Source organism: Morone saxatilis, unplaced genomic scaffold, assembly GCF_004916995.1.
Source record: "Morone saxatilis isolate NCDOM2014 unplaced genomic scaffold, NCSU_SB_2.0 Contig14, whole genome shotgun sequence".
NCBI classification, from domain to species: Eukaryota; Metazoa; Chordata; class Actinopteri; family Moronidae; genus Morone; species Morone saxatilis.
Window position 1 is genome coordinate 19,814,618 of NW_023339696.1, and position 24,455 is coordinate 19,839,072.

The 24,455-nt window shown below is 39.6% G+C and overlaps 3 protein-coding genes across 3 annotated transcripts; 1 reads left to right on the plus strand and 2 right to left on the minus strand.

Annotated features, from left to right (window-relative positions):
- Positions 1 to 132: 132 nt before the first annotated feature.
- mettl2a (methyltransferase like 2A) lies at positions 133 to 4,169 on the minus strand. The gene is made up of 9 exons (XM_035655736.1): positions 3,991 to 4,169; positions 3,027 to 3,115; positions 2,324 to 2,595; positions 1,600 to 1,649; positions 1,423 to 1,483; positions 1,181 to 1,320; positions 971 to 1,077; positions 806 to 871; positions 133 to 722 (listed from the first exon to the last, which is right to left on the minus strand). The coding sequence occupies exons 1-9, from the start codon at positions 4,140 to 4,142 to the stop codon at positions 559 to 561; spliced, it is 1,101 nt and encodes a 366-aa protein (XP_035511629.1). The 5' UTR covers positions 4,143 to 4,169; the 3' UTR covers positions 133 to 558.
- A 1,724-nt stretch (positions 4,170 to 5,893) lies between these two features.
- itgb3a (integrin beta 3a) lies at positions 5,894 to 16,992 on the minus strand. The gene is made up of 15 exons (XM_035654174.1): positions 16,712 to 16,992; positions 15,581 to 15,666; positions 15,019 to 15,223; positions 14,513 to 14,765; positions 14,221 to 14,383; positions 13,961 to 14,122; positions 13,768 to 13,863; positions 13,585 to 13,674; positions 13,348 to 13,482; positions 12,837 to 13,266; positions 8,928 to 9,150; positions 8,186 to 8,286; positions 7,881 to 8,000; positions 7,507 to 7,673; positions 5,894 to 7,243 (listed from the first exon to the last, which is right to left on the minus strand). The coding sequence occupies exons 1-15, from the start codon at positions 16,806 to 16,808 to the stop codon at positions 7,178 to 7,180; spliced, it is 2,394 nt and encodes a 797-aa protein (XP_035510067.1). The 5' UTR covers positions 16,809 to 16,992; the 3' UTR covers positions 5,894 to 7,177.
- Positions 16,993 to 23,533: 6,541 nt separating this feature from the next.
- rprml (reprimo-like) lies at positions 23,534 to 24,455 on the plus strand. The gene has a single exon (XM_035655483.1). The coding sequence runs from the start codon at positions 23,766 to 23,768 to the stop codon at positions 24,096 to 24,098; it is 333 nt and encodes a 110-aa protein (XP_035511376.1). The 5' UTR covers positions 23,534 to 23,765; the 3' UTR covers positions 24,099 to 24,455.

Genomic DNA, 24,455 nt, shown 5'->3' on the forward strand with positions numbered 1-24,455 from the left:
CATAAATGGGGGTTTAATCATTAAAGAGACTGATGGAAAGCAAGTAGTAGAAAGACCAATATCATTAAATGTTTCCTTTGTTTTAACAAAACACTTGAATGCAGCTTTGAGTGTATCAAAGTAAATAACAGATTTGCAGTTTTAGATGTTTATTTATTTTGCATGTACAAAAAAGATGTCATGAAGTTAATCTTAAAAATCATGCCATTTATTCATTAAAAAACAGCATCTGGCAGAATAGAAACAATCACACAGTGTGTAACCAGCCCTTTCTCAGATTACTGAACTCGTCAGCACAAAATGACAAATTGTCGCTCGTGCGGCTGAAAGTGCAGCAACACCAGGAACACCAGCCTTAAATGAGTCTGTCGACATTATGGCAGCTGAGATTGTGTGAGGCCTTAACAAAGTGTAACTATCCAGGTGCCCCCCCTCCCTCCCTTTATCACACTCACAATAGAGCTTCTCAAATCCATACATCCTCAGACATAAAAAGCCAGCACCACCTGGATTTCAGTCGTAGGTATAGGTCAAGCCAGACAGGGTTTCTCCAGTGTCTCAGCCCTGAGTCTCAGGTGGCTGATGTAGAGTCTTGCGGTACTTGCACTGGATCCACACCCTGTACATGGTGAGCTGTTTGCCTCTATTCACCTGGAGCCGTCGGTCCACAAGGTTCTGCACTTTCTCAAGCCCTGCCTCAGTGAACATCTCGTGGAGCTCATCTGAAATAAAAATATACAGATATATTTTCATATACATAATTAAATAACAAATAAATCTTTATTAATATGTCTTTATTTTTTACCTTGAGTAAAGAAATATACTCTTGTTCCATCACCTCGGACATAGAAGTTTTCTGACAGACACCTTCCTAAAAGAAGTAAAGTTAATTATTATACAACAAATTCCAAACTTTAAATAAGACACAGCTATTTGGACTTCAACCTCACTGGACTTCAACCTGACTAACCTTTCTTGAAGCGAAGCTGTGCCATATCGTAGCGTCCATAGTCCCTGAGCATCATCACTCCCCCGGGCTTCAGCAGCCGCGCTAATCTACGGATGGAGGCCTGCATCCTGAGACAGGGTGATACTTTAAAGACAACCAGTGCTATATCCAATGACTCACACTGAATGAAAACCAAAGAGAAAAGAAGACGACAGACAAAGAAGTTCTTACTTTTCGGGATGCAACGCTGATAAGACAAAGATTAGCACTATAACATCAAGGGTTCCATCGGGGACGGGGTAATTAGCTTCCACATCACTCAAGTCGTGAACAAAAGCAAAACAGCGCTCAGGGTCGTATTCTGGATTAGTCTGATGACAAGAGAACAGTGTTAATTCATCAATTAGCACACAACTGTTGGAAATGACTACATCTATCAACACATCATGCTTTCATTATTCACATCCTCTCACCTTGACTAACTCCACAGCAGTGCTGGAGAAGTCACAGCAGTAAACGAAGAGTCCTGGGTCACTGCAAAAAGCAACGCTGCAGTTACATCTTTACGTGCTCACCATAAGACAGAAGTACATAACAGGATTTATCAAACATGACTTGTAATGCCATGTAAATGCCTTAACTGGACTTACTTGTTGGTCTTCAGAATTGGGAAAACTGTATTGCCTACCCCGCAGCCGACCTGTCGGATAAACATGAATTCATGTAGCATTTATTTGGTTTACTCCAGTTTGCACTCAATGTCAAACATTAACACCTTTAGTAGCAAAGTCTGTTTCAACAGAATGAATCCTGACAAACACCAGAGACTGCACAAAATACATTTCTCCAGCTTGGTTGCACAAACCTTGGTAAATGTTGAGAAGTGTTTAAATTGGCAAAATAATAAGGGATACCACCATGTGATCCATGTAAATTCAGTAGAAAAGGCAATTTCTTTGTGTTGCAGCCACGCAGCCTTCATTAGTGACATGAGGAAGGCTGGATAGCTAAAAACTTTTCATTTTTTACTCTTTAGTAAACAGCTAAAGATGATGAAAGATTAGAAATGCTTTATCTGCATCTGGAACTAAATTTGCATCAAATTAGTAGCCAATCATGGGATGTGTATCATATGTTTATTAATTCCAGTTAAGCAGTAAACTATTGGGAATTTAGCAATTTTAAGCAATTAATCAAGAATTTCTTTATAAAATTCACCAAAAACTCTAACTTCCACTGTAATCTGTCAACAAATTGTTTAAATAACTAACAGGCAGACAACAGAACTCAAAACAACTTCCTTGGTAGAAGTTAATATAACAGCAGAGATTTTACTTAAAGATGAACTAACTTGCTTTCAAATGAATCTCTCACCTCCAGAATGCGATAAGTGGCAGATGATCCAGGAATGTCACCATCAGTGTGAGACACAGCTGCAACTTCTGTTCTTTGTTCTTCTTGGTCCAGACTATCCTTCTGACTATCATCTATGCCAGAGACCTCAAGGCGGGACTCATGATTAAGGCTACACTGCGGGGCTAACTCTGGGAACTCTGTGAAGAGCCAGTGACGGTCTTTGAAGAAACGATTCTCATGGATTGTGTAAAAATCGTTCCAGTACTCATTCGCCCGGCAGTCGTATTCCTCTGCAAAAAAGATAAGGCAGTTAAAGTCTGGCACATCTCAGCGTGGTTACAAATCACCACAAAAATACTTAATACAACTCAGTAAGACAAGCACTATGCACAAGCAAAGGATACAATTGATTATGATCATTTTTTAAGTGAAAGTCATCCCATGTCATTTCAGCGGTTTACCTAAAAACATTTGACAACTGTCAAAAATGAATTATTGTCTCAACACTATAAGCCAATTAGTGCACAACATAAATATTCATCAACAAAACCAATTTATGTATCTTTTAACACAATAATCACATAAACTCAAATGAAGTGGAATTGAATGCATAGACAACGTTGAGGGATGCGGTCCTCCTGATTAGAAACAGAGTTCTGTTACTGATCCTTGATGCCAGTCTTACTATGACATTTATGTGTATAAGAAACAATAATGCAACCTTGTTTCTCTGAGGGCAGCGGCTGACTGTTTTCTAACACTTTCTTCTTAGCAGATGCTTCTTGTTCCTCGGTCCACTCCACATTGTCCCTGTTGACGACAGAACGTGATTGTCCAGTGTGGAAGAAGTGATGTGGTGACAGAAACACAAACACAAACATTTACAATCTTGAGATACTGCAAGGTTTTCATGTGATATTCTGATAGGGCTGAGAAACAGGGACAAAATTAAACTCAGGATGGGTGATCACATCTTATATATTAGGATCTGCAAGAGAGCAAATTCTTTAGATTAACTGCATGAGAAGCAGTTTTCAAACAATATTAATATATGTTATTAAAAACTCATTACATGACATATGTATTCACATTTTACTCAGAATGTCAAATTGGTGTTATTCATATAGCCCCAAATCACAAATTTATCTTTACTGTCTGTACAGCATACAACACCCAGTATCATAGACCCTTAATAAGGTTACAGAAAATCTGCCACAACAAACAAAACAAAATCAATAACCCAAAAACATTGAATGGAAAAGGAAGAAACCTACATTTAGACAAAGTGGAGTAATACTGCTAGACACCACAATTTAATCTAAATATGATGCATTTAAATTAAATTATAGTATTATTTAAAAACAAGTTCTATGCTCAAATGATACTATATAACTTGGGAATATGTTATAAGGCTTTAAATATCATAAACATTGCCTTAGAAACACCCTTTTTCTGTTAAACCTATCAAATCAACAAACTGTACATCGATCAATCAGTGACATGTTATCGCTACTAATAACAGCTTTTACATTCGCTTATTATTAGCTACAATCAATTAAGCAAAAGACCATCCATCCAACTAATGTAATAGCCATGTGAGTGATGATAATGTCCCAGCCAGGAGACACTGGCTCTGACAGAGATGCACACCAACATTCATTATGTTTCTGGAATAAGTTACCGACCATGCGTTGTGCTGGAAGACCTGCCGCGGGTCTGTGAGGAAACGTGTCCCGAACTGAGGTCTCTTCACCTCTCCAGTGGCTGAATCTGCCTGGATCAGACCTGTTTCACTGCTGCCTCCCTCCACTCCGACCACGGCATGGGGCGCCGCCATGTTCGGCCTGACGCGACGGAAGGAAGGACGCGCATCTAATCGTGTTGCGTTCACGACTGTCGGACGTATTTTAAATGAGACTAATAATATAAATACATCTATTATAAAGTCCTAAAGTTGCAAGTGATGGATGCAACGCATTTTTGAAGATGGAGATGGTGATTATCTAATTGGTTTTGGTTCTGGTTCTGAATATTTGCTATGTAAAACTGGTCTCTCACGCATAACTGGAGGCCTATTTTACTGTTATTTTCTCTACAATTTTGTACAGCACTGCTTTATCAATTGCATCTCAAGACCGACTAGTACAGGCTTAGGGGTTTAGGCCTACAGACTAGGTCCAAGGCACAATCAGATGCGATGCTCTGCGGAGCACGTGAATGAGACATGCTTCGTTGTCCGGATATGCAAGCAACATCATAAAACTCCACTGAACTCAATGCAAGACTACCATCCTTCTTTGTACATTGTACTATAGGATGTATTACAGTACAATTATTACACAAAACCAGGCTCGATGTCTAGGCCGACAGGTGTGCTGCAGCATTTGTTCAGTGGAGTGTTTATACACTAGAGGGAGACATATGCCAATATTATTTTATATGATCCGCTGGTGTTCAGTCTGACCCACGTGTTTGAGGAGGATGCCTGGACTAAAGCTGCACAGATCAACAGTTAATGAGCTGAGTCTGTATAGACTAACGTTTTTACCTGTCCTAATAAACAAACAAACAAACCGAAAAACAACCGTTTCTCACGTACCTGTGCAGATATGTTAAATATTCAAATTGACATTTAGGTCATTATGCATTTGTAGACTGATTTTTGTGACAAACATTTGTCATGATGTTTTATGATTCACAAATGCATGGCTGATGTGGAACCTATTATCTAGTACAGTATTTTCTTGCACTTTCTTTGTAGGGTAGCCTATGTCACTTAACAAATGTCTATCTTTAGCCTAGAGGAGGAGATTAACAGACTTGAAATGCAGTTTTTCTGTATGTTCCTGCATACCTCAAATGATAACCTTGGCATGTGATTCAGTTGAGATTAAGAAAAAATATTAGTTGACCATGTTGTTGTGATCAGTTTTAAGGCAGAAGGTAGGAAATATTTGATCTGAGCTAGTAGATAAAAAAAATAACTCTCTGGTACTGCAAATATAAAGACTAGAAGAAAAATGGTGTTGTAGTGTGTTAAGCAGAAGACAGCAGTGGCCAACAAACTGTATTTGACACTATTTGATACAGGGCACAGTGGCTGGACTACTAATGACTAATGATGGTATGGACAGGATGTTGTGACAGAAATGTTGTAGGATGTGGTGCCAAACGTTCATGACCACAATCTGCATCAGACTAGACACCATAAGTGCACAGACTGTAAGACTGAATGTAAGACCTTAACTGTTTCTTTAAAAAATCCCAAATATCAACAGTGAAAATGTTAAACTCTGCTTTTTATTTTAATTGTTTTATGTTATTGTGGGGTTTTCTTCTTCTAATGTTGTGTGGACAAGAAATAGCTTTTGTGCAGTATTTTGTGACTGTGTGACTTAAGTTCTAAATCTTTTTTACTCACCTGCTGCTGATGGCAGTGCATTTGAGAATATATCTTTCCGTGCTTTGTTTAATAATATTTAGTATTTACATTTAGACTTTTAGAGTGTTTGTGTAGTAACTTGCTCTTAGAATGAAGCTGGGAGGCAGAATGAAACATTCAGCTTCTCAATGGAATCACACTGGGCATTAATGACATTTATTATGTTTAAAAAAATGTAAAGCCAACCGTCACACAGAGTGAAAACAAAAAGTGAAATACATTATTCTATTTCAGAAATGTTAACATTGCTACAGATCTGAAATATGAATCTCAAATAACTTTCAAGTCAAGTATAATGTATATGTATGTATTTCCTCTGTGAACTATGAGAGAAAGACCACAGGTATATTTAGAAACTGCAAAACAACCAGAGAAAACCGGAAACCAGGTATCTATGCAATGAGCAGGCTGTGCCCTGAGGGACGATCAGAGCTGTACAACCAAAAAACACTTCACATTGCACTCTTTTCTTTCATATAGTGGTTAAAAATGAGCAAGAGGAGGTTTGTTTGTTATTACCGACTACATGTCATTATGGCTAGAAGCCTATGATTTGATGTACAATACAATCTGCTCATATACACAAATGAGGAATATTGCATTTCAGTTTAACACAGTCCGGGTCAGTGGAAAATTGAAATATATCACACAATTGGCAAGATAGAACACAATTTGTTCATACAATTTTACAAATAAAATGAACAATAAAAAAGCCCAACAAACACAAAAACAGGTGATGATGCAGTCAGAAAGAAACACGTACGTAACAGTTTACAGTGATGTTCATGGTCTATATTGTTTTCACATAAGTTTTTTTTACTCCTTTTTATAGTTAATTGTAACCACACAGAGTGCTGCATTAATGTCAAAATCATTACGACAAACATGTTTATATTATCAAGAGGGAATTGATCATGTCATATACATGAAAAATGTTTTAATAATATATTCAAATTCTATGGTACATACTTTATGTACACTGACATTTTGCTGTTAGAAACTGCTCTTTTCATTTTAGTAAAAAATAAACTTTAAAGTAGCCTGCAGCTGCACAAAAGCAAATGACTTTGATGAACATAACCCTATTTTCTAAAAACAAGGCTTTAGATAATACATCAAGCATGGTGGACACTGAAGAGGAAGTAAAAATGTCAATTTTTCTATTTTAAAATGTGAACAAAACTAAACTTATAGAACAAACATCATAATGGTTGACGAGCCTACTAAAAAGAACACAAAAGTGACAGATTTTCAGAAGCAGTTTCCCTTACTGTAAATTGACAGCTATATACAGTATTATTACATCATGTGGTCTTTTCAGCTACAGTAGTCGGTCATATGACAGTGTAAAGGATCTTCTAATCCATTTCTGTGCTACTACATTCCATCTCTGTCGTTGACCCCTGAGTTTTTCTCACTGGATTTAGTTGTTAGTTGCCTCGGTACGCTACATTGGTGAAGGTGGACGTAGCTCCTTTATACAAAGGATTGTTAGCCTGGGAAATGAAAATAGAGGTAATGCTGTTTAATTAAGTCTCACAGTGACAATTATTTCATTCACTGAGAATAGACTTAACAGTGAAGTAGGAGACATCTTATGCCTAGCAGGAAAACCTTTTAAGTATTTTAATCTGGAAATTATACTTTTTTGTAGAAAAAAAACAATTTATCAGATAAACATTATTTTTCCAAACAGACTATTTGTATATATGTCTTAACATGTTCCTGGAGGGGATCTTTAATTATAATTTTTTCTCACCGTATCCCATTTGGCTTTGGCTCTCTCCTCCTCAAACTTGGCAAACTCTCTGCGGTCGTGAATGGTGACCAGCAGCTTCCAGATGAGCAGGCCAACAAGGCCCAATAGCAAGATGGCTCCGGCCACTGCCAAGAGCACCACCAAGATGTCTGGACCCTGAGGACACTCTGAGAGATGAAAGACAAGGGGGAGGGGGATCAGTATAGCACACTCATGAAGTTAAGCAACCACTGCTAGGTCCTGGGTTTGAGTGAAGCATTATGTCAGTCAGTCAACCGACTGACAAAAGGCTGACCTAATAATGTACCTAAATTATAAGGCTCAGTTTTTTGGCAGTTTAAATACTCATACATGCACAAAAACTCTTACAGTACCTGGCTCTTTTACCACAAACAGAATGGATTTGCCGCTTTCATCCTCGTAATACTGGAAGTGCTCCACACAGTCATTCACATCTTTGTATGAGCAATTCACTGCATTTCTATTATGGAAAACTGTGGAATAAAGATGATAAGAAGAAGAAGAAGAAGAAACAGGGTAATGAATAAATGATTTCCAAACATAATATGTTATGTCATTTCATATAATTTATCTATAATATTTATCAGTGCATAATATTTTTGGATCACAAAGCATGCATTAAAGTATGTAGTGAGGAGGTTCAAAATGGAGTTCTCACCCAGTTTATCCACTAATTGAATTTCATCTTTGCAGATTCTACTGCAGCTATTGTCTTCTGTGTACTGTCCTCTCTTGAAGTGCTGACACTCAACGCAATGCCTGCAAACAGAGTCCCATATGAATATACTGCACACAGTGTGTGTATACTGTTGAGGCTTTTTAGTAACATTAACAGTGCATGGCTCAATTTGATATGTAGGGGTGGATAAACTAAAAAAACACCAAGTGTTGATGATGGCTAACTGGTGTGGCTTTGAGAGAAGTTCGACCTTTCTCACCTAAGTTTATTTAAATGTGTGTGGGAGCAGCTTGTTATCTTCCTGGAATGTGGGAATATTATGGTGTAATGTGTGCAGTGAAGAATGCAACCAGCCAACTTAGTTTTCTTTCAGCCAAAAAGGGTGGCTTACTTCTAATCATTTCTTGACCCTTTGCCCTTTGCCACCCACTTTGCTCCGCTCAAAAGACTTCCTCGGCCAACACTTTGATCCATGACAAGGTACAGTATTTTTTAAACCAGTGTTTGAATTCCAATAAATGTATACATGAATATCCATGGTTCCCAGAGGAATCCTATATTTAATGGACATGAAATGTTCTTTGGCATTTCTTGCGTTCTTGGTCCCCAGAATATAAACCCTCAGGCCAAAATGTTAACTTTGGGTATGAGATGGGTTATAAACTAATTTCTTGGTAGACTGATTGAAATATACTGAGGTAACACTAAGTTAGGAACTTACTGTTTTATAGTACAGGAATCGGGACAGGTGGGGCATTTCTCACAGGTTGCACCATAGGCACCAGGTTGAGTGCATTGACAAACCCCACACTCGCATTTACCACGGCCAGTGCACAGCAGGCCGATGCTGGATGTGCAGGTGTCTTTGCGTGTGGTGCAGTTACAGTTTTCTCCTTCCCAGCCAGCATCACACTGGCAGAACCCACAGTTACACTTCCCATGATCTGAAAAAATCAAAAAGGATGTCTTAATGAATTAATTCAAATTAAAAATGTTCACAGTCCATAATTACATGGGTGGGGCTGGGCAAACAAAACTACGAAATACAAATTACACAATTGCAAAATTAACCTGTGTATTTCTTTAAGCATGTTGCATGCTTGGACAAGTGTACCTGTGGATGTGTTTGTAGATTCTGCAACCATGTAATTACTAGTATTAGGTGGAATGTGTTACTAATGTGTTATTTGTGCAGTTATTTGTTATATGCTATGTTTTAGAGCTGGTTAACTTAACATTACTTGATTGATCGATCGATTGTTTGATTATTGTTTATTTAAAAAACAAAGCACTAGCCTGCATTTCAAAACAATCAGTGGTATGGTATCTCAAGTGGGTAATGGATTGTACTTTAATGACATACTTTTAATTATGAGTAGGCTAAGTAAGTATAAGTAAGTCAGCTTTGTGTGCGGTTCTGTTCGTCTTTATATAACCTTTTACATGTTGTCTTTAAAACAGTACTAGTAAAAAAAAAGCTGTTTCAACAAAGGGCATTACTAATACCTCTAAATCATTCCTACTATGACAAAGGCAGGAAATGTTCTATTATGACAGTAGACACTAACAATTTTCCATTTCCTAACATGAGACACACAAACACTTCCCATCTGTCTGCTGAAGTGTAGAAAGCACAAAAGCTAGGTCATTCTAGGAACAGTGTTACAGTGATGTAACTATTTGTTGACAGAATCTGGAGGCGATCTTTTCTACCTATATCAACACAATAAGCTACCTTAGAAACAAAGGCAGAGCCCCAGAGACTACAGCGTTCTTAGCAGGAAAGCAAACAGGGTTTGGCACTGGATGACTAAGAGCAAAGTGAGTCACAGCCCAGCTGGGTCAGACCGGTGGGAGTGACTGGTCATGAAATATCACAGAGGGTCCAAGGGTCCCTAATTCCAGAGCTCAAAACAAATCATCCGCTGTTGTAAACTTGAGGAAACAATTCCCAGTCTCCATCCTGTCAACTACGGCTTCACTTTTAGATAGTGTTTATAGCTGCAATGGGAACAGACATTGTCACTGGTGCTGACACCAGTTAATGCTTAGCAATGCGATCGCTGAGCAATCTTTCTTACTCAGTCAACAAGATCCCAAAAAAATACTGTCAACCAGAATTATTGTAAAACTACATTGTCATTGTAACAATGGATTTTTTTGCAGCGTAGTGCACTTAAACTTGACAAGAATGAGTCATCGTCTTGTTCTTATTAGTTATAAAGTTGATTCACACACATAAAAGGAAGTTGTTAGGTTTACATCATCCAGCTCTGTCCATGAGACTGCACAGTAATCCTTCCCATAAACCATTAATCACATGTCTGGGCTTTAGAGAAGGTTAACATGGCCTCCATGATAACAGGACAAAAACAGGGGAAAAAGACAGAACGGTAAACTAAAACACTATGCTTTTAGAAGAAGAGAGGGAACAGAATCTAGTGCAGTGTAGAGCAGAGACATACTTGAGAGGAAAGACATTGGGCAAATTGCCAGCAGAGGAATGCAAACTTTCCTGTTCTCTCTTCTCTTATATTTATGGGCCCTGGGGCTATGCTTGCTGACTCCTGCTCTCCGGCCCTGCACCAGTCCCACAGCCCCTCAGCAGAGGAAGAAATACACAGGGAATAACACAGAGATGGAGCTTTTTGGAGCCCTGGGTCACAGTAGCTCCAATTGAGCTGGGGCCAAGGGACGCTCATTCTTTAAAGACAATAACGTCATGACTCTATGGAGACACAGCAACTTAGCAGTCCCAAATTGAGCTCTGTAGACTGTCTTACACCATTTATGGTTTGTGTGTCAGTGGGTGGGTTGGGTGACTGTCTGCGTCCAAGCCCTGGGTGTCATAACTGAGTTCCTTAATACCTGTTTCTCAGAAAAGTAACCTCCCTTGAGAAAGACTACAAACTCCGCCTTGTTGGTATAAATATTCTATTATATCTTCCAGGAAAATGTCAGCTTGCCAACACACAAGACCCTCTTCTTCTTAGGTCATGGGGCACCCACAGGGGGCCCAGAATATATTTTGTTTAGTTTTGTATGGTAAAAGTACGAAGCTGTGATGAGTATATAAACACCATTTTAGAATTACAACCTGTATCAACTGAATGTTGCACTTCCCTGGAAACCAGGGTCAATTGCTGTGGAACTATATGGAGCTTAAAACTACACTCCAGGCGATTTAGTATTGCACTACTACGCTTTTTGTAGTATCACAAGGGACAGCTTCCTTCCTTCTTCCTTTGTTTCTCATAATGCAATTCTTTTAATCAGACCGTCCCTGTTTAATATATATGTACATGTTTTTCAAACTCCACGAGCCTAGTTGATAATACATGATTTCTGTCTCCAGGAGAGTCCAAGAGTCCAAGAGGAGACCCTAAACAACATCACCAGAGAACATACTATGTTCACAGGCTGAGGACTGCCCTAAACTGGGGTAGCTCCTTTTAAAAAGGAAAGACATGTTCTCGTTTATTCCCATTTGAATCATACACAGCATTCATAGTTAAAAATGTCTCTGCTTAATGTACATAAAGATAAAAGAACAGTTTCCTACTGTGCTACTGCTCAGCCACCCTCCTTAAAGTCACAGGCCCACACTGCTGTTACATGAAATTACCCAATCACAAAGCCTTTTAAAGTTTTATCACTGTGATTGAGTAACTGGGCACTGAGCTGTGCAGACTTGTAATAGGGAGAGATACTATATCATGATGCACTGTTGTGGTAAAAACAAAAGTCAAACTCAGTATACCCACCAAGTTTACAGACCTGACTGAGGACTGAGATCATTTGTAAGCATTACTGTGTTTAGCAGCTAAATTATACAATTATTTACATATCATTTACAAGCAAGCAAAGACAAAACATTGGTTTTGAAAAGGCTGTGGATTCTTGATTTGTCAAGCTAAGTATCAGAACACTATGTAAACTGACTAACTTGTGTTTACAGACCGAGAGTGACTGGAAACAACCAGTGTATGTTTCAGTAAAGTCAGATGAGGATTCAGAGCAAGGAAAAGGAAGGGAACTTCATTGTAAAGGAGGGGTTGCTTCACCCAAATTACAAAACAGAAACCCAGCAGAAATGCAGGCATGCAAATATCGATTTTATGTGCCCAGTTTTTGAAATTTCTGCCACCACCTGATTCAGTTCAGGCAAATGGTGTTTAGTTTGTGGTGCGCAGTAATAAACAATTACAACCCTGCCATGGCAACATTCTCACAATACTATGTGCATGACAAGATACTACAGAGGTAAATTAATAAATGTTTATTGGAAATTTGGGTGAATTGACCCTTTAACACCAATGTCTTTGCTCTAATAAATTCAAAGACTAAGAGCAAAATGTCATGGTTGTGAAAAATCTCACATGTATGACTGAAGCTTGTACTTAATTTACATGTCTGAGTGTGTGATTGTTTGACCCTGAGGAAGATTGATGTGTTGTGGAATTCATTCCTGTTTTTCATGGACATTGCCTTATCATGCAACAGGACCAGGACCAGTTTTGTGTCTCATCGCTGTCCGATCCATTTAATTTTTATGAAAATGTTATATTGGTGTTGGCAAAACTGTAGAAAGAACTAAAACTGATCATGACTAAGAAGTGCATCTACTCACCGGAACACAGTGCTCCTTTGAAACGCAAGCAGTTGAAGTCGTCACATTCGCAGTATTTGCCCCACACCTGACCAAACTCATTTGCATGGCAGGAGCACTGTCCACACAAACAGTCGCCTCTCCCGCTGCAGACTGGGCTCCCTGGCTTCGGGATGCAGTTGACATCATCAGATGGACTATAGTCCTCCACTGAACACTCACATCGTGGGCCAAGACGACCCTGGTGACACGTACACACGCCACACTCGTAGGTCCCATTGCCCTTGCTACAGAGGGAGCTGTTGGCCTCAGCTTTTGCCTCACAGTTGCAGCCACAGGCAAAATCCACCGTGACCTCCAGTGAATCCTTGAAGCCTCGAGGTTTGATGGTAAAAGTGCTGTGTTTCTCTTTGGGGCAGCCACGCAACTGAGCCTCCACGCTGAATGACACCTGAAGAGGAGGAAATGTCTTTGTGACAATCTGTGTGTTTATATACCAGATGTGGATGTCAGCATCTCAACTGATACGTACTGTGTCTCCAATCTTGAGGCCAGAGCAAGACTTAAGTCCAGGGATGACCTCTCCTTTTAGGCAGGTGGCATTGAAAGAGAGATTCAACTCTTCTGGGACTCCCAGTAGCTCCAGCTCCACTTTAGAGCGAATTTTCTGCTCAACATAAAGTTATTTATCAGAGATTTTTTTATAGATGAAATAGATTACATCAATTTATATGTTCCACTTATTGTCCTAAGTTTAGGAAATCCTTACCGCATAAGCCTCCTCAATGAGCTGAATAACATTCCCAGAATCATCGGACAGCATTCCTACAGTTGTGCCTGGAATGAGCTGACTGTAATTCTAGAAAGACAGACATGACAGCAAGAAAGCTGTTTTTGTTTTCTTATATCAGTAACTATTCATGCTGTGGCACAAGCAGTGCAGTCTGTTTACCTTGTAGAGCGGCACCACATAGTTGGTGACGGCAAAAATTAAATTTATGTTGTTTTCAGACATTTTATCTGTCATGAGCGCCAAGGAGGGATAATCCTGGAAGACACATTAAGCAAATAGTTAGAGCAGGTTCTGTTCAACAACTCCAAAAACTATAAGTGAATTACTGATGTACTTAGATTTCTGCCTTTACCAGCACAGTAGCTTTGTTGTAAATGTTTTCATTATCAAGGTGACACTCTCCATCATTGGGCAGGACAATTCCAGCTATACGTCCATCCAGAGCGATGTGAGATTTGGCATCAGTGGTGAATACCAAAAGGTGGGAGGCATCCGCACGCCAGCCAATCTTCTCCTAATGATGGATGAACAGAGAAAAAAAAATATGACAAGTAACATATATATGTGCACACTCAGTTTTGCAAATCGGCGAGCATGTGTATACCTTCATACCTTGCAAACCACAGCCTGCATGACAGCATCAAATCCACCCTCTGGAGCATCTCTATTTCTAGACACCTGCTGTTTCTCCACCTCCTCAGTGAAACGAGCTACCTTCTCCGTCAGCGACAGCACATGCTTGAACCCGAACTGAGCCTGGCATTGATCTCCAATTCTGTGTATATTGAATATGTGAATGTGTGTGAAGGAGAAAATGAAGTTGTTAAACACAACAGGACGGACATTAGAGTATTAGAAAATCTCCAACTCAACTAACCAACACAACACTTATCACTGCACCTACCCATAGCAAGGGTTTTCCACTGCCTCTGGAGGATAGGTATACATATAAGGGGACGTGGTCTTGTCCACAAAGGCTCCAAACCCCATGCGTAGGTTGCTTGTGGTGCGGCCCATGGTCACGGCAAGCTCATTGCCCAAGGTGCGAAGGCGAACCAAGTCATCCTTCATTGAATAGGAAAGATCCATCAGATAGTAAAGGTCCACTGGGTAATCCTCCACCTGTTTCACTGACACAGTGAATCGCTTAGCATCACCTGGGAGGGAAAGAGCGGAGGAATGCATAGATGGAGAGTGCATGGTAGAGTAAATTAGATCAATTGGTGTCCCTAAGTCTTGGTTGTCTTTTAAGTAGTGCTGGGTGATATAACCAATTAACTAAGTGAAAAAATATTACATATACTCTGTTAAAGATGTGCAACCAGTTCTAGGGTACCGATGCATGTATCTGGCCTTGTAGGGTTGTTAGCGTACATTATTATAGGTGATGTCTGGTGGGTGTGAAAGTACCTGGTCTGAGTACAATATGGAGTTTCTGAGGCTTTATCTGAGTGACATCGTCTGCAGTCCCAGAGGCCTTGTCACTGAGGGGTGTGTCCTCCTGAATAGTCAGGGTGCTGGAGGGAAACTCCAAAGCTGAATTACTGCATCCTACATTTAGCAGATTCTCCTTCAGGTCACAGCGGAACGCACCGGACCCCCCCTTTCCAAACTCCTAAAACAACCACATGCGATCTGTTAGCAAGTGACGAGTTACTGAACTACCATTATGCCTACATAAAAGAATATCAATTAAAGAAAAAATTTTGTTTGATTTATGAGATTATGCAGATTTTTCATCCAATAGCAGGCTCAGGTATCTCCCCAAGTACATTAGGCCAACGCCCATTTTCCTCTTATTCTAAATCTGTTCAGGGGGCTACAATGTATAAGCATGTTGAAGAATAATAAGAGGATGACAACATGAAGAATGCTGTTGAGAAATGAGGTCTGTGTTACAACTTGCTGCACACAAAGAATGGGAGGAGCCACTAGACACTGTGTGTATGTGGCTACCTGTTGGTGTTTTTACCTCCTGAGAGCACCACGCGCAGCTAGGGTGAACCGCCAAGCACTGTTGACAAGTAGTGACTCCTCTCGATGTGCAGATGTTGGAACCTGTAAGAATCACACCAACAGAAATGTAACTAAACATATATTTCTTTACTGAGGGAGTGACCACTGCTGACCAAAAATGATTGAATCAGCTCTGTTCAACCACAAACAGATTTCTGAGTCAGTCTTTGATACTAGTACTGTGCAAACAGGTCTGAGACGATAACGCTAATACTCATTATGCTTTCTGAGAGTCATTTGCCCATATTAGGAAATTGCAAAAGATGTTTTGTAAATACACAAATATATTTATTCCAAACCTTTTTCTATTTTTATCTGGCATGACCTATGGGTGTGGCTCACAAGTTATACACAGAAGCTCAGCCACCACCTTACCCTTTTTTTAAGTGTTAAAGTTAAGTAATAAATAGCAATCTGAAACCATATATATGGAGAAACAGATTTAATTTGACTCTTGAATAGTCAGGGGCCGTGAACTATACACACACAACTGATTTTGACTTTGAAAATAAGAAGAATCATGTTGAAGCAGTACAGGATATGGTGATGCCTGAGCTATAGTAGGCTACATAATTCTGTTGGCGTAGACTTTGTAGAAAGGTCTGTCAGTTCTAATGGTGTAGACTTTGTAAAAAAAGGTCTGCCATAGGGTTGTGTTTATTTATTTAATTGGAGTTAATTGAGGAAAAGTAAAACCACAAGCACACAAACTTAGGCTGTGTACATCATTTGTGATAATTAAACTATCCTTGATTTTGGAGGACCCCTGGTCATTTCGCTTCATGGTTTACACATCCCGACTATTTTCACTCCCTTATAAGGAAAGGTGGTGGACGCTCCAACGGAGCAGCACAGTAACAAGCAACAGTATCGCTCCATTCAAGTCCGCTAACAGTGAATTATTCCGTGTTCCGTTTGAGAACATTAGGCTATATTCAATAATTGTGACCACCTGTACATTTACTGTGAGTATTACCCGTTTGTGGTACCTTCAAAGGTGCCCCTACAAAGTCGAGCGGAAACACCCACAGGTCGCCAGGTGAAACTTAAAACTTAAAAGTAGCCCAAGGAATAAAAGTCATCTTACCGAAAACGTTTGATGCCGATGACAAAAAGAGAAACAGTATCACCAGACCGTTTAAAAAAGTTCCCATGGCTGGAGAGTAACGGAGTCGACTTGACATGAGTCGTCTGAGTTCCCTTTGGACCTCTTCACTTCGACACTTGAACGCCTTTCCTCATTCTTGACTTGAGTAAACGCATGTTGGGTCATATAGCCTACAGCCCAGCCTCACACAGCAAACCCTTCATCCAGTTAATTGTGTAATATATCGGGGAGCAGATTGCAGGTTCTAGCAGGTTGACACTCTGATCATTAAATCAGTTAAGGGAAAGCACAGACTGAGTAACTGGCAGCACATTTTTAAGTTTCTCTGTAATCTGAAAATCGCATTAGATCCGGCGGAAAAAACAAGAAAAGTGTCACTCTTACTCTCGAAACAAGGCAGCACTGTTTGACTGATAACATTGTACTGTTTTACAAGAAATTAATGTTATTAGTTTTAGTTTTGCGGTAAGGAGTTTCTGAATCATGTAACATTAAAAATAGACTATTTGTACTATGTAAATAAATAAATAAATCAGGAATTGTTTTCTTTATCTTCTGCACTGCCACTAAACCACTTCAGCATTCATAAATTCTCACATTTTTCCTTTTCCACTAGGAGTTGCACTGTGGGGAAATACTGTGGCCATCAACACTAATGGGCATTAATGTATATTATTTTGTCAGTTGTAAGCCTAATAAAAACTCAATGTGGTCTGAATTAGCACGAGAAAGGATCTGTAGTGGTAGAATATTTGAACTTGATCCAATGTGGCTGTACTGGAGATAAGCAGCATTTTGGACTCCTGCACACTGTGCAGAGGTATATTGAGTGTACAGATTTGTTCCTTTGCATGTAGGCTACTTCATATTACACATACATTTGACTTTAAATGACTACCATGGTGATCCTCTCACTATACACAGACATGATTTAATCAAGAATAAAAAAAAAGTAAAGTGACTAACATCCTGTTAAAAATAAAAGGTTTTCCATGTTGACCTGCCCACTCCTGGACTGAAAGGAGTCCAGCATATAACAGCTAATAACCTACACAAAATGTGTAAAAATCCTGAATATCCATTCAGAACTTCAGACTCAAAATGAATGACCTCTGATGATCACCTTTGACTTGAAGTACCCAAAAACAACTTGTGGAGTTGTGGTAGAAGGACCCCTAGTGGGAAAATATGATATAAAAGTATATACATAGTAATAGAGTTCATACAGGTTTGTGATAAGCAGTCATTTCTTGATTCAGGGTCTAAAAGGACTGACTTTGCCACAAGCTATTGCTGTGTAATATGCATTCTCTAGAAACAGTCTAGCCGAGCTCTTCCTCTTTAAATTTATGAAACTGATAAGTGCCTGCCACAGAAAACCTCTTCCCATTCCACTGAATGATGAAGCATGCTGAAATTTGCCAGCTAACAAGAAAAAAAGAAATAAAAAGAAAATGAGGCAGAAAATGGGATAAAAGCTAAGATTGCCTTACAGAAATGAACTTTGGGAAGAAAGTGGTGGTGGTGTATGTGTGTGTGTGGTGCCGCTTGTAGAAGCAGACAATGCTTCTTATCTCTGCACTTGTCCATTTATTGAATCTTTATCCCTGTGCCCTGCTCTTATTCTCCGGCTGGTTGCTAAGTTACTGCCACCCGTGTCCAAGAATTGCCGCTAGAAGAAATGACAGAAATAGAGAAATAAGTAGAAAAGCTATAATAGTCAACTGTTCTGCTGGCATTAAGCTCTCAGTGTGGGTGGATGGTGCAGGTAAAACACTGTGGGCAATCAAACCCCATCTCCAATATTGACTGATTTGGATCCATTGGCGCCAATGCCTTCTGTGACGACCACCCCCACAGATGAACGGTATTTTGGGAAGAGCACAGCACCAGTTGTCCTTAGTAAAAAGCCAGCCACTGGGTCAGACGGCAGCCAATTAAGACTGAACAAGAAGCAAGGAGGGGGGCTAGAGGAGGAAAGGGGGATGGAAGGGTCCCGACCTGTGTTACAGATCTATCTAGAGCCCTTTAAGCTTTTCACTGAGTCTGAGAACGCCATCGCAGAGAGCCAATATCAAAAACGCAATCGCTTTCAGACAAAATCAGTGTTTGGTTAACTACAACCGGCTTAACCTTTCCTGCTTTGCTGGGTTAACTGGTGAGTGGGAGGGTCAAGTGGGGGGGATATGAGTTTTTCTCAGGTGAAGGGTTGGCAGGCTTATGAAATGTGCCCCAGACTCGCTGACGAGGGACAATGTGTATTTGTGTTGTGATGCTTTGCTATCTGATCTGCCTCAGCCTTCTCTCGCCGCCCCCCCTGGATCTGCAGCTACATTTCTCTCTCAGGGGATGACAGCATATGTGGAGAAAGCTAAAATAAATAGATAAATAAACATACAACTGAGGACATATGTGGGAAGGAGAAATGGAAAGAATGCAAGAGGGCATTTCCGTTCTTGTGTTTTTGTATTCAGTCATAACCGTGAGTCTAATGCTGTAAAATATAACAGACACAGATGGAAAGAAAGACGTTGACGGAACAAAGAACACAAAACTAGCTGAATGTGGCAAATAAAGGGGCAGAAAAGACAGACAGAACATGTTAGGCTGCATTACTGAGGTGTGGAGATGTATCTAAATGGAAATGAGGTTAATGGGTAGTGGCTGGTGGAGTGCATGACATATCTGCACTAGAGATACCGAGCAGGGATTTCTTCAATTAGATTCATGAAATCTGTAATCTGTTTTCTCAAACAAACAGATTTTCACCAGCCATTCCAACGGACAAGCTGCAGTAGGCACACTAGGAACATACACACTCAGAGGGTCTAATATCCCCCTACAAATCAAAGCAATGAAGTCATTATCTTCTTAAAATAAGTTTAATGACTGATGGTTGCTTAGTGTGGGGTTGATGTGGGGCACCACTCTACTGTGGCACTGCGTCCCTGCAATCTGTATCAGTGTGTAATTAATGACTGTATTTACCTCTGCGTGATTAAGAGTCCCAAAGGTGGCAAACCCCATAAGATCAAAATGTGGCCTCTAACACCATTTTTTTTTTTTTAAAGGCAACCTAACCCCAAAAAAACTGCTCATGGGCGCCACTAACGAGGCGGGCCCATCACTCCACCATGTCCACAAGTGCATGAAGTGTGCATTTCAGCCTGTGTGTGTGTATTTAAGAATTAAAAAGAATTTAGGGGATTAATAAAGTATATATCTTCTATCTTCTACTTCTATCCATATTTAATATCCAAAATCTACTTTTTTAATACATATGTTTTACTCACCTTGAGGTTTCCTGCCTTTTAATTGCACACACACTCAATCTCCAGCACACACAGGGAGCACAGCGGCTTCCTCACAGCCCTGTGTGTGCTTTGATCAGCTAATAAAGGGGCATCATAGGAGAAATCTGTTAATTGAAAAGAGGAAAGTCTGCTCCCTCTGGGGCGGAGGGCCTTGAGAGGGTGTGTCCATTTTGGATCCTGAGTCATGTCAGGCCCTGTGGCAGCACCACCACAGAAATGATGTAGGGGTAAGGAGGAGAGGGGAGGTGGGTGGGGTCAAACACTACATCCTTGTTGCTAGGGATGTCTTCACTTAGTTTGTGTTGCTAGGCTGCCAATTCCCTCATGTTAAGTGGAAACGTTTCCCCCCCTCTCCTCCGTCCAGGAACCTCATCGCTCCCTCCCTCTCCTTCTCCTCTAAACCAAAATAACTTCACCAACCATCTGTCACTGGGCTCACAGGTCTACTGTTGCTTAGGAACAAGTCAGACACTCACATTCATGTCTATACGCATCCTCATATGAATATATCTTCATATATAGTTATACTAACAATAACCATTAGCTAGAAACATATCTGCCTGTGACTAGTACATCAATGAAATGTGCAGCATTCATTGGAAATCCTCAGTCTGATGCTCCAAAGAGTTTCAGATTCTTCTGTTGATGAAGCTTTTAGAGGGCAAAACTTCTTGAAAGATATTTAATAGTGACATAACACATTAAAAAATAAAAAAGTTAATTACTTCAAAAGAGCAACATGTTCATTGAAGCGTGCTCTTCCTTGACTTTGCAAAAACTTTCTTCTCATTTGTAAATTCTTATAAGTTTTGCTGTATAGAGCCTCAAAGAGGCACTGTTAGGTGTACTGTAGCTGTAGCAGAGGATTTACATATTGACAGAGAGATGAAGTGTAAATACAAGCTACTTTCCATAATCACACTGCAATGAATAATAGAACAGAATCAAATTGCGCAACATTGATTTACATGCTGCCAATTAATTAGCTGCAACCAAATCCAACAACTAATGAGATTATTTGATCTTATTGTACACAAAAAATACTCCTTGTTCTTCTGTTATCAGCCATTAATAAATGATCTGTAAGTAAACCACCTCCAGGATTATGAAAGGTATTTGTGGATGGAGCTAATCATTGTTTGTACACATGCTTGTCAGTTGGTGGCTGAAAGCTGCTTACCCAGACATCAGGAGCATCCCAAATCGAATTTCATGGCCTTTGTTTTTAGACAAACAGCAGATTAATTTGACAGGCTCAGCAGACAAGTCTCAGGGAGTTGTTTCAAAATGTTTGAGGCATTTTTTTATTAACCTGTTGAAGTTCCTCACTGCAACTGTTCAATTTTGCATCAATAGTAAAGTGAGTTATGATGATAAAATAGGCTAAGACTATCTCTCTGCTGTATTTAAAGAACATTTGAGTGTTTATATACAATATCACTATATTATATTAGCAGTTTGGTGGAGTTACAGCAGCTCTAATCCTTTGTAATGTAATAATATTAAATTGGTACCCAGTCAGCCAAGATACTTTAATAGTTTCTAATCTGGTTATAGTACCTCATTTCAGTGATTTTAAGGTTTCTTCCTCCTCACAGCGGTTAATTTTCACAGTTATTTTAATATTTTTTTAAATTTTGTAGCACAGACTACAAGGAAATCATATCTGTCAGATTATTTTCCTGCAGCACAAATTGGCCTCTTTGGGTAACTTTCAAACTTAATGGGAATGTATCCATCCATCAAGTAATAATCTGTGTTGATGTTCAGTACATATCTACTTATAGTCACTGGGAAAAGGGAGAATCTTGCAAACTTGACAGTTTCGTGTATAGATGGAAATCATCTTAAATATTTATAGGTAATCTAATAATAAAATAACTGGAGTTATTTTAAAGTGCAGGTAGGATGACATTTGGATTAATTAACTGCTGACTTAGATTCATCCCACACTCATTGCTATTATTTAAAGCCTTTTGATTTATGGGGTAGAGAGATAATATTGGCTAATGTAATGTTAATGTTGAATTAATAACAAAACACAGGGTAATTCAAAGGGGAATACCACATTATGGCACCCTACGTATTAACATATTTACTTCCACAAAAAATTGTAGCCTGTCAATAGAGTATTGATCTCATAAATGGAACCTCACATTATGGATGCAGAAAAAGATAAGTGATAAGAAAGAATAACATTAGCTCTATATAGATAGGAGAATACTATACTAGGAGAATCAATATTGATTTGAAACTTCAATTTCCACTTAATTTATCAAATGGTAAATCTGCATTCAACTATGCTTGCTCAGGGCTCATATTTCTTTACAGATCAGGTTGCAGGGGTATCACCTCCACCTTAATAAGCTGGTGTCCCAGGCAGCTGCAATAGTCATACATAACACTTGAAAGACAAAGTGATATTTGAATAAGACATTCCAATAAAAACAAAGAGCTGTCTGCTGTTCAGTGGTTTGATTTCAGCTCCTGTCTAGGAAATAAAACAGCGGCGCAGCAAAAGCAGGGGAGCCAATATTTCTGATAAATATTTGCCATGGTTCTATCATAGTTTATTAATTCAGTTATAGCTTGCTGTGCCTTTATTGACATTTCTCTCGAGGCCCCTTAGTAACAGTGACAGCTTCCTCAGGAACAGGCATTAAACTCTATAAAAACCTCCCAAAGTAGCAGAGGACAATTTGCAACCCATTCTTATTATAATTTAACTTAATGTTTTCAGGTTTCAAATTTTCAATTCATAAGAAGTCTTCAAAGTTAATGTATGTCTGAATCAATATTGGTGAGGCTTTCTGGTGTTATTGATGTGCATAAATTAGGGCTACTTTGGTTTCAGAAGAACATACTTCAAAATATCCATGTTTATGAGTCATTTAGTCTCACTTTCTTGCCAACTAATTGTCTTGAATTGAGAGACTTATGGGAATTACCACCTGTTTGAAATACATTGACTTGTTGAATTATTATTTTATCAAACATGTTACCTTCTAACTCAAGATAAATAAAAAAAGAAATCTGGGAAAGTAAAATGTGCATCTAATGTAAAATTATTGCCACAGATCTCTCTTTACTTCAGTGGCAGAGGAAAACTGTAAGATAAAAGTAATAAACACTAGAATGAATGCCAAATTAAGACTTGCTCAAATGGAATTTTTACATTTTATTTATTTATTTATTTAGTCTTTTGTACATCAGAGGAGCAGCGCATTATCTGAGGCCATCTGACTACCTCCCCTGGTGAGGAGTGGTGGTGTGGTCCACGGGGAACTCATCATCACTTTAAAACGCACCAGAGACTTGGCACAAAAGAAGCGCTCGCAGGCGAGCACAGGCGCAAAGGGACTATCTCTTATTACACCGAAGAGGAAACACGTTTTGCACCTTGCGCACTTTTTAAGAAGACTCACTAAAAAAGTCAGAAAAAAACGTGGACTTTGAGTTGAAGAAACTTACTTTTGGCTGCATCTGATGCGACGCTGTTTGACTACAGTCCGGTGATGTGGATGTGGCCATTACGCACAAACTCGATTGCCTATAGATCTGGACTTTAAAAAGCATATTGTTGTTTTATTTTTTTTCTCTTATTTTTGTCTGAACAGTCACATGACGCAAACTGTTGCTTGGAGTCCAGATTTTGTGGTGAGACTGTGTGCCAGCCAAGTGGAGTCGCGTGTTTATTTGCTGATAACCCGCAAAGAAACATGAACGTCTCCTTCTTCGACGTGACCCAGGGCGCGCTGTTTAATGGCAGTCAGACCCTCGCTGGGACTCTGGCGACATACTCCGGCAATGGCACCGACAACGTGGTGACCGGCGACGGCGGAGGGTCCCTGGTAGTGCAAGACGAGCGCAAACTCTTCGTCATGCGTGTGGTGCAAATAGCTGTCCTGTGCGTGTTGTCTCTCACCGTCGTGTTCGGCATATTTTTTCTTGGGTGCAACTTGATGATCAAATCGGAGAGCATGATTAACTTCCTGGTGAAGGACCGGAGACCCTCCAAAGACGTGGAGACGGTCATGATCGGGCTCAGCTAGAGCATGGAGAACAGGTACTGTGGAAAACTGGAGCGAAGATCCGGTGTGCGGATCTGGTACCCATCTCTTACCGCAGGTCAAGATCGGCATCTGCATGTACTTCTCAAAGACGCTCTCTCTGTGTCCTAGTGAGGAAAGATATGCAAAAACTTCACATTTCCTTCCGAAAAACGACTACAGGAAAGTAGTCCAGCGACAAATGTGTGTGCGTAAAGTTTGTGCGTAAAACACGGGCAATTGTTTACACGTGGGCCGATCTGTTGAATCCTTTGAGTGAATTTGATGTTGCCAACTTGAACAAAGTAACGAAAATGTTTACAAGCTGTTACCTCATTTTTTGTTTAGTTATTTTTTCTT

What these genes read in the sequence shown, in the direction of transcription:
- mettl2a (XM_035655736.1), bottom strand. Translation starts at nt 4,142, where the DNA reads ATGGCGGCGCCCCATGCCGTGGTCGGAGTGGAGGGAGGCAGCAGTGAA. An exon ending in CCAATTCTGAAGACCAACAA is followed by an intron (nt 1,484 to 1,599) that starts GTAAGTCCAGTT and finishes TGCTTTTTGCAG; the next exon opens with TGACCCAGGACTCTTCGTTT. An exon ending in AGTATATTTCTTTACTCAAG is followed by an intron (nt 723 to 805) that starts GTAAAAAATAAA and finishes TTTTTATTTCAG; the next exon opens with ATGAGCTCCACGAGATGTTC.
- itgb3a (XM_035654174.1), bottom strand. Translation starts at nt 16,808, where the DNA reads ATGTCAAGTCGACTCCGTTACTCTCCAGCCATGGGAACTTTTTTAAAC. An exon ending in ATCGGCATCAAACGTTTTCG is followed by an intron (nt 15,667 to 16,711) that starts GTAAGATGACTT and finishes TGATTCTTACAG; the next exon opens with GTTCCAACATCTGCACATCG. An exon ending in GTGGAAAACCCTTGCTATGG is followed by an intron (nt 14,384 to 14,512) that starts GTAGGTGCAGTG and finishes CAATATACACAG; the next exon opens with AATTGGAGATCAATGCCAGG.
- rprml (XM_035655483.1), top strand. Translation starts at nt 23,766, where the DNA reads ATGAACGTCTCCTTCTTCGACGTGACCCAGGGCGCGCTGTTTAATGGC.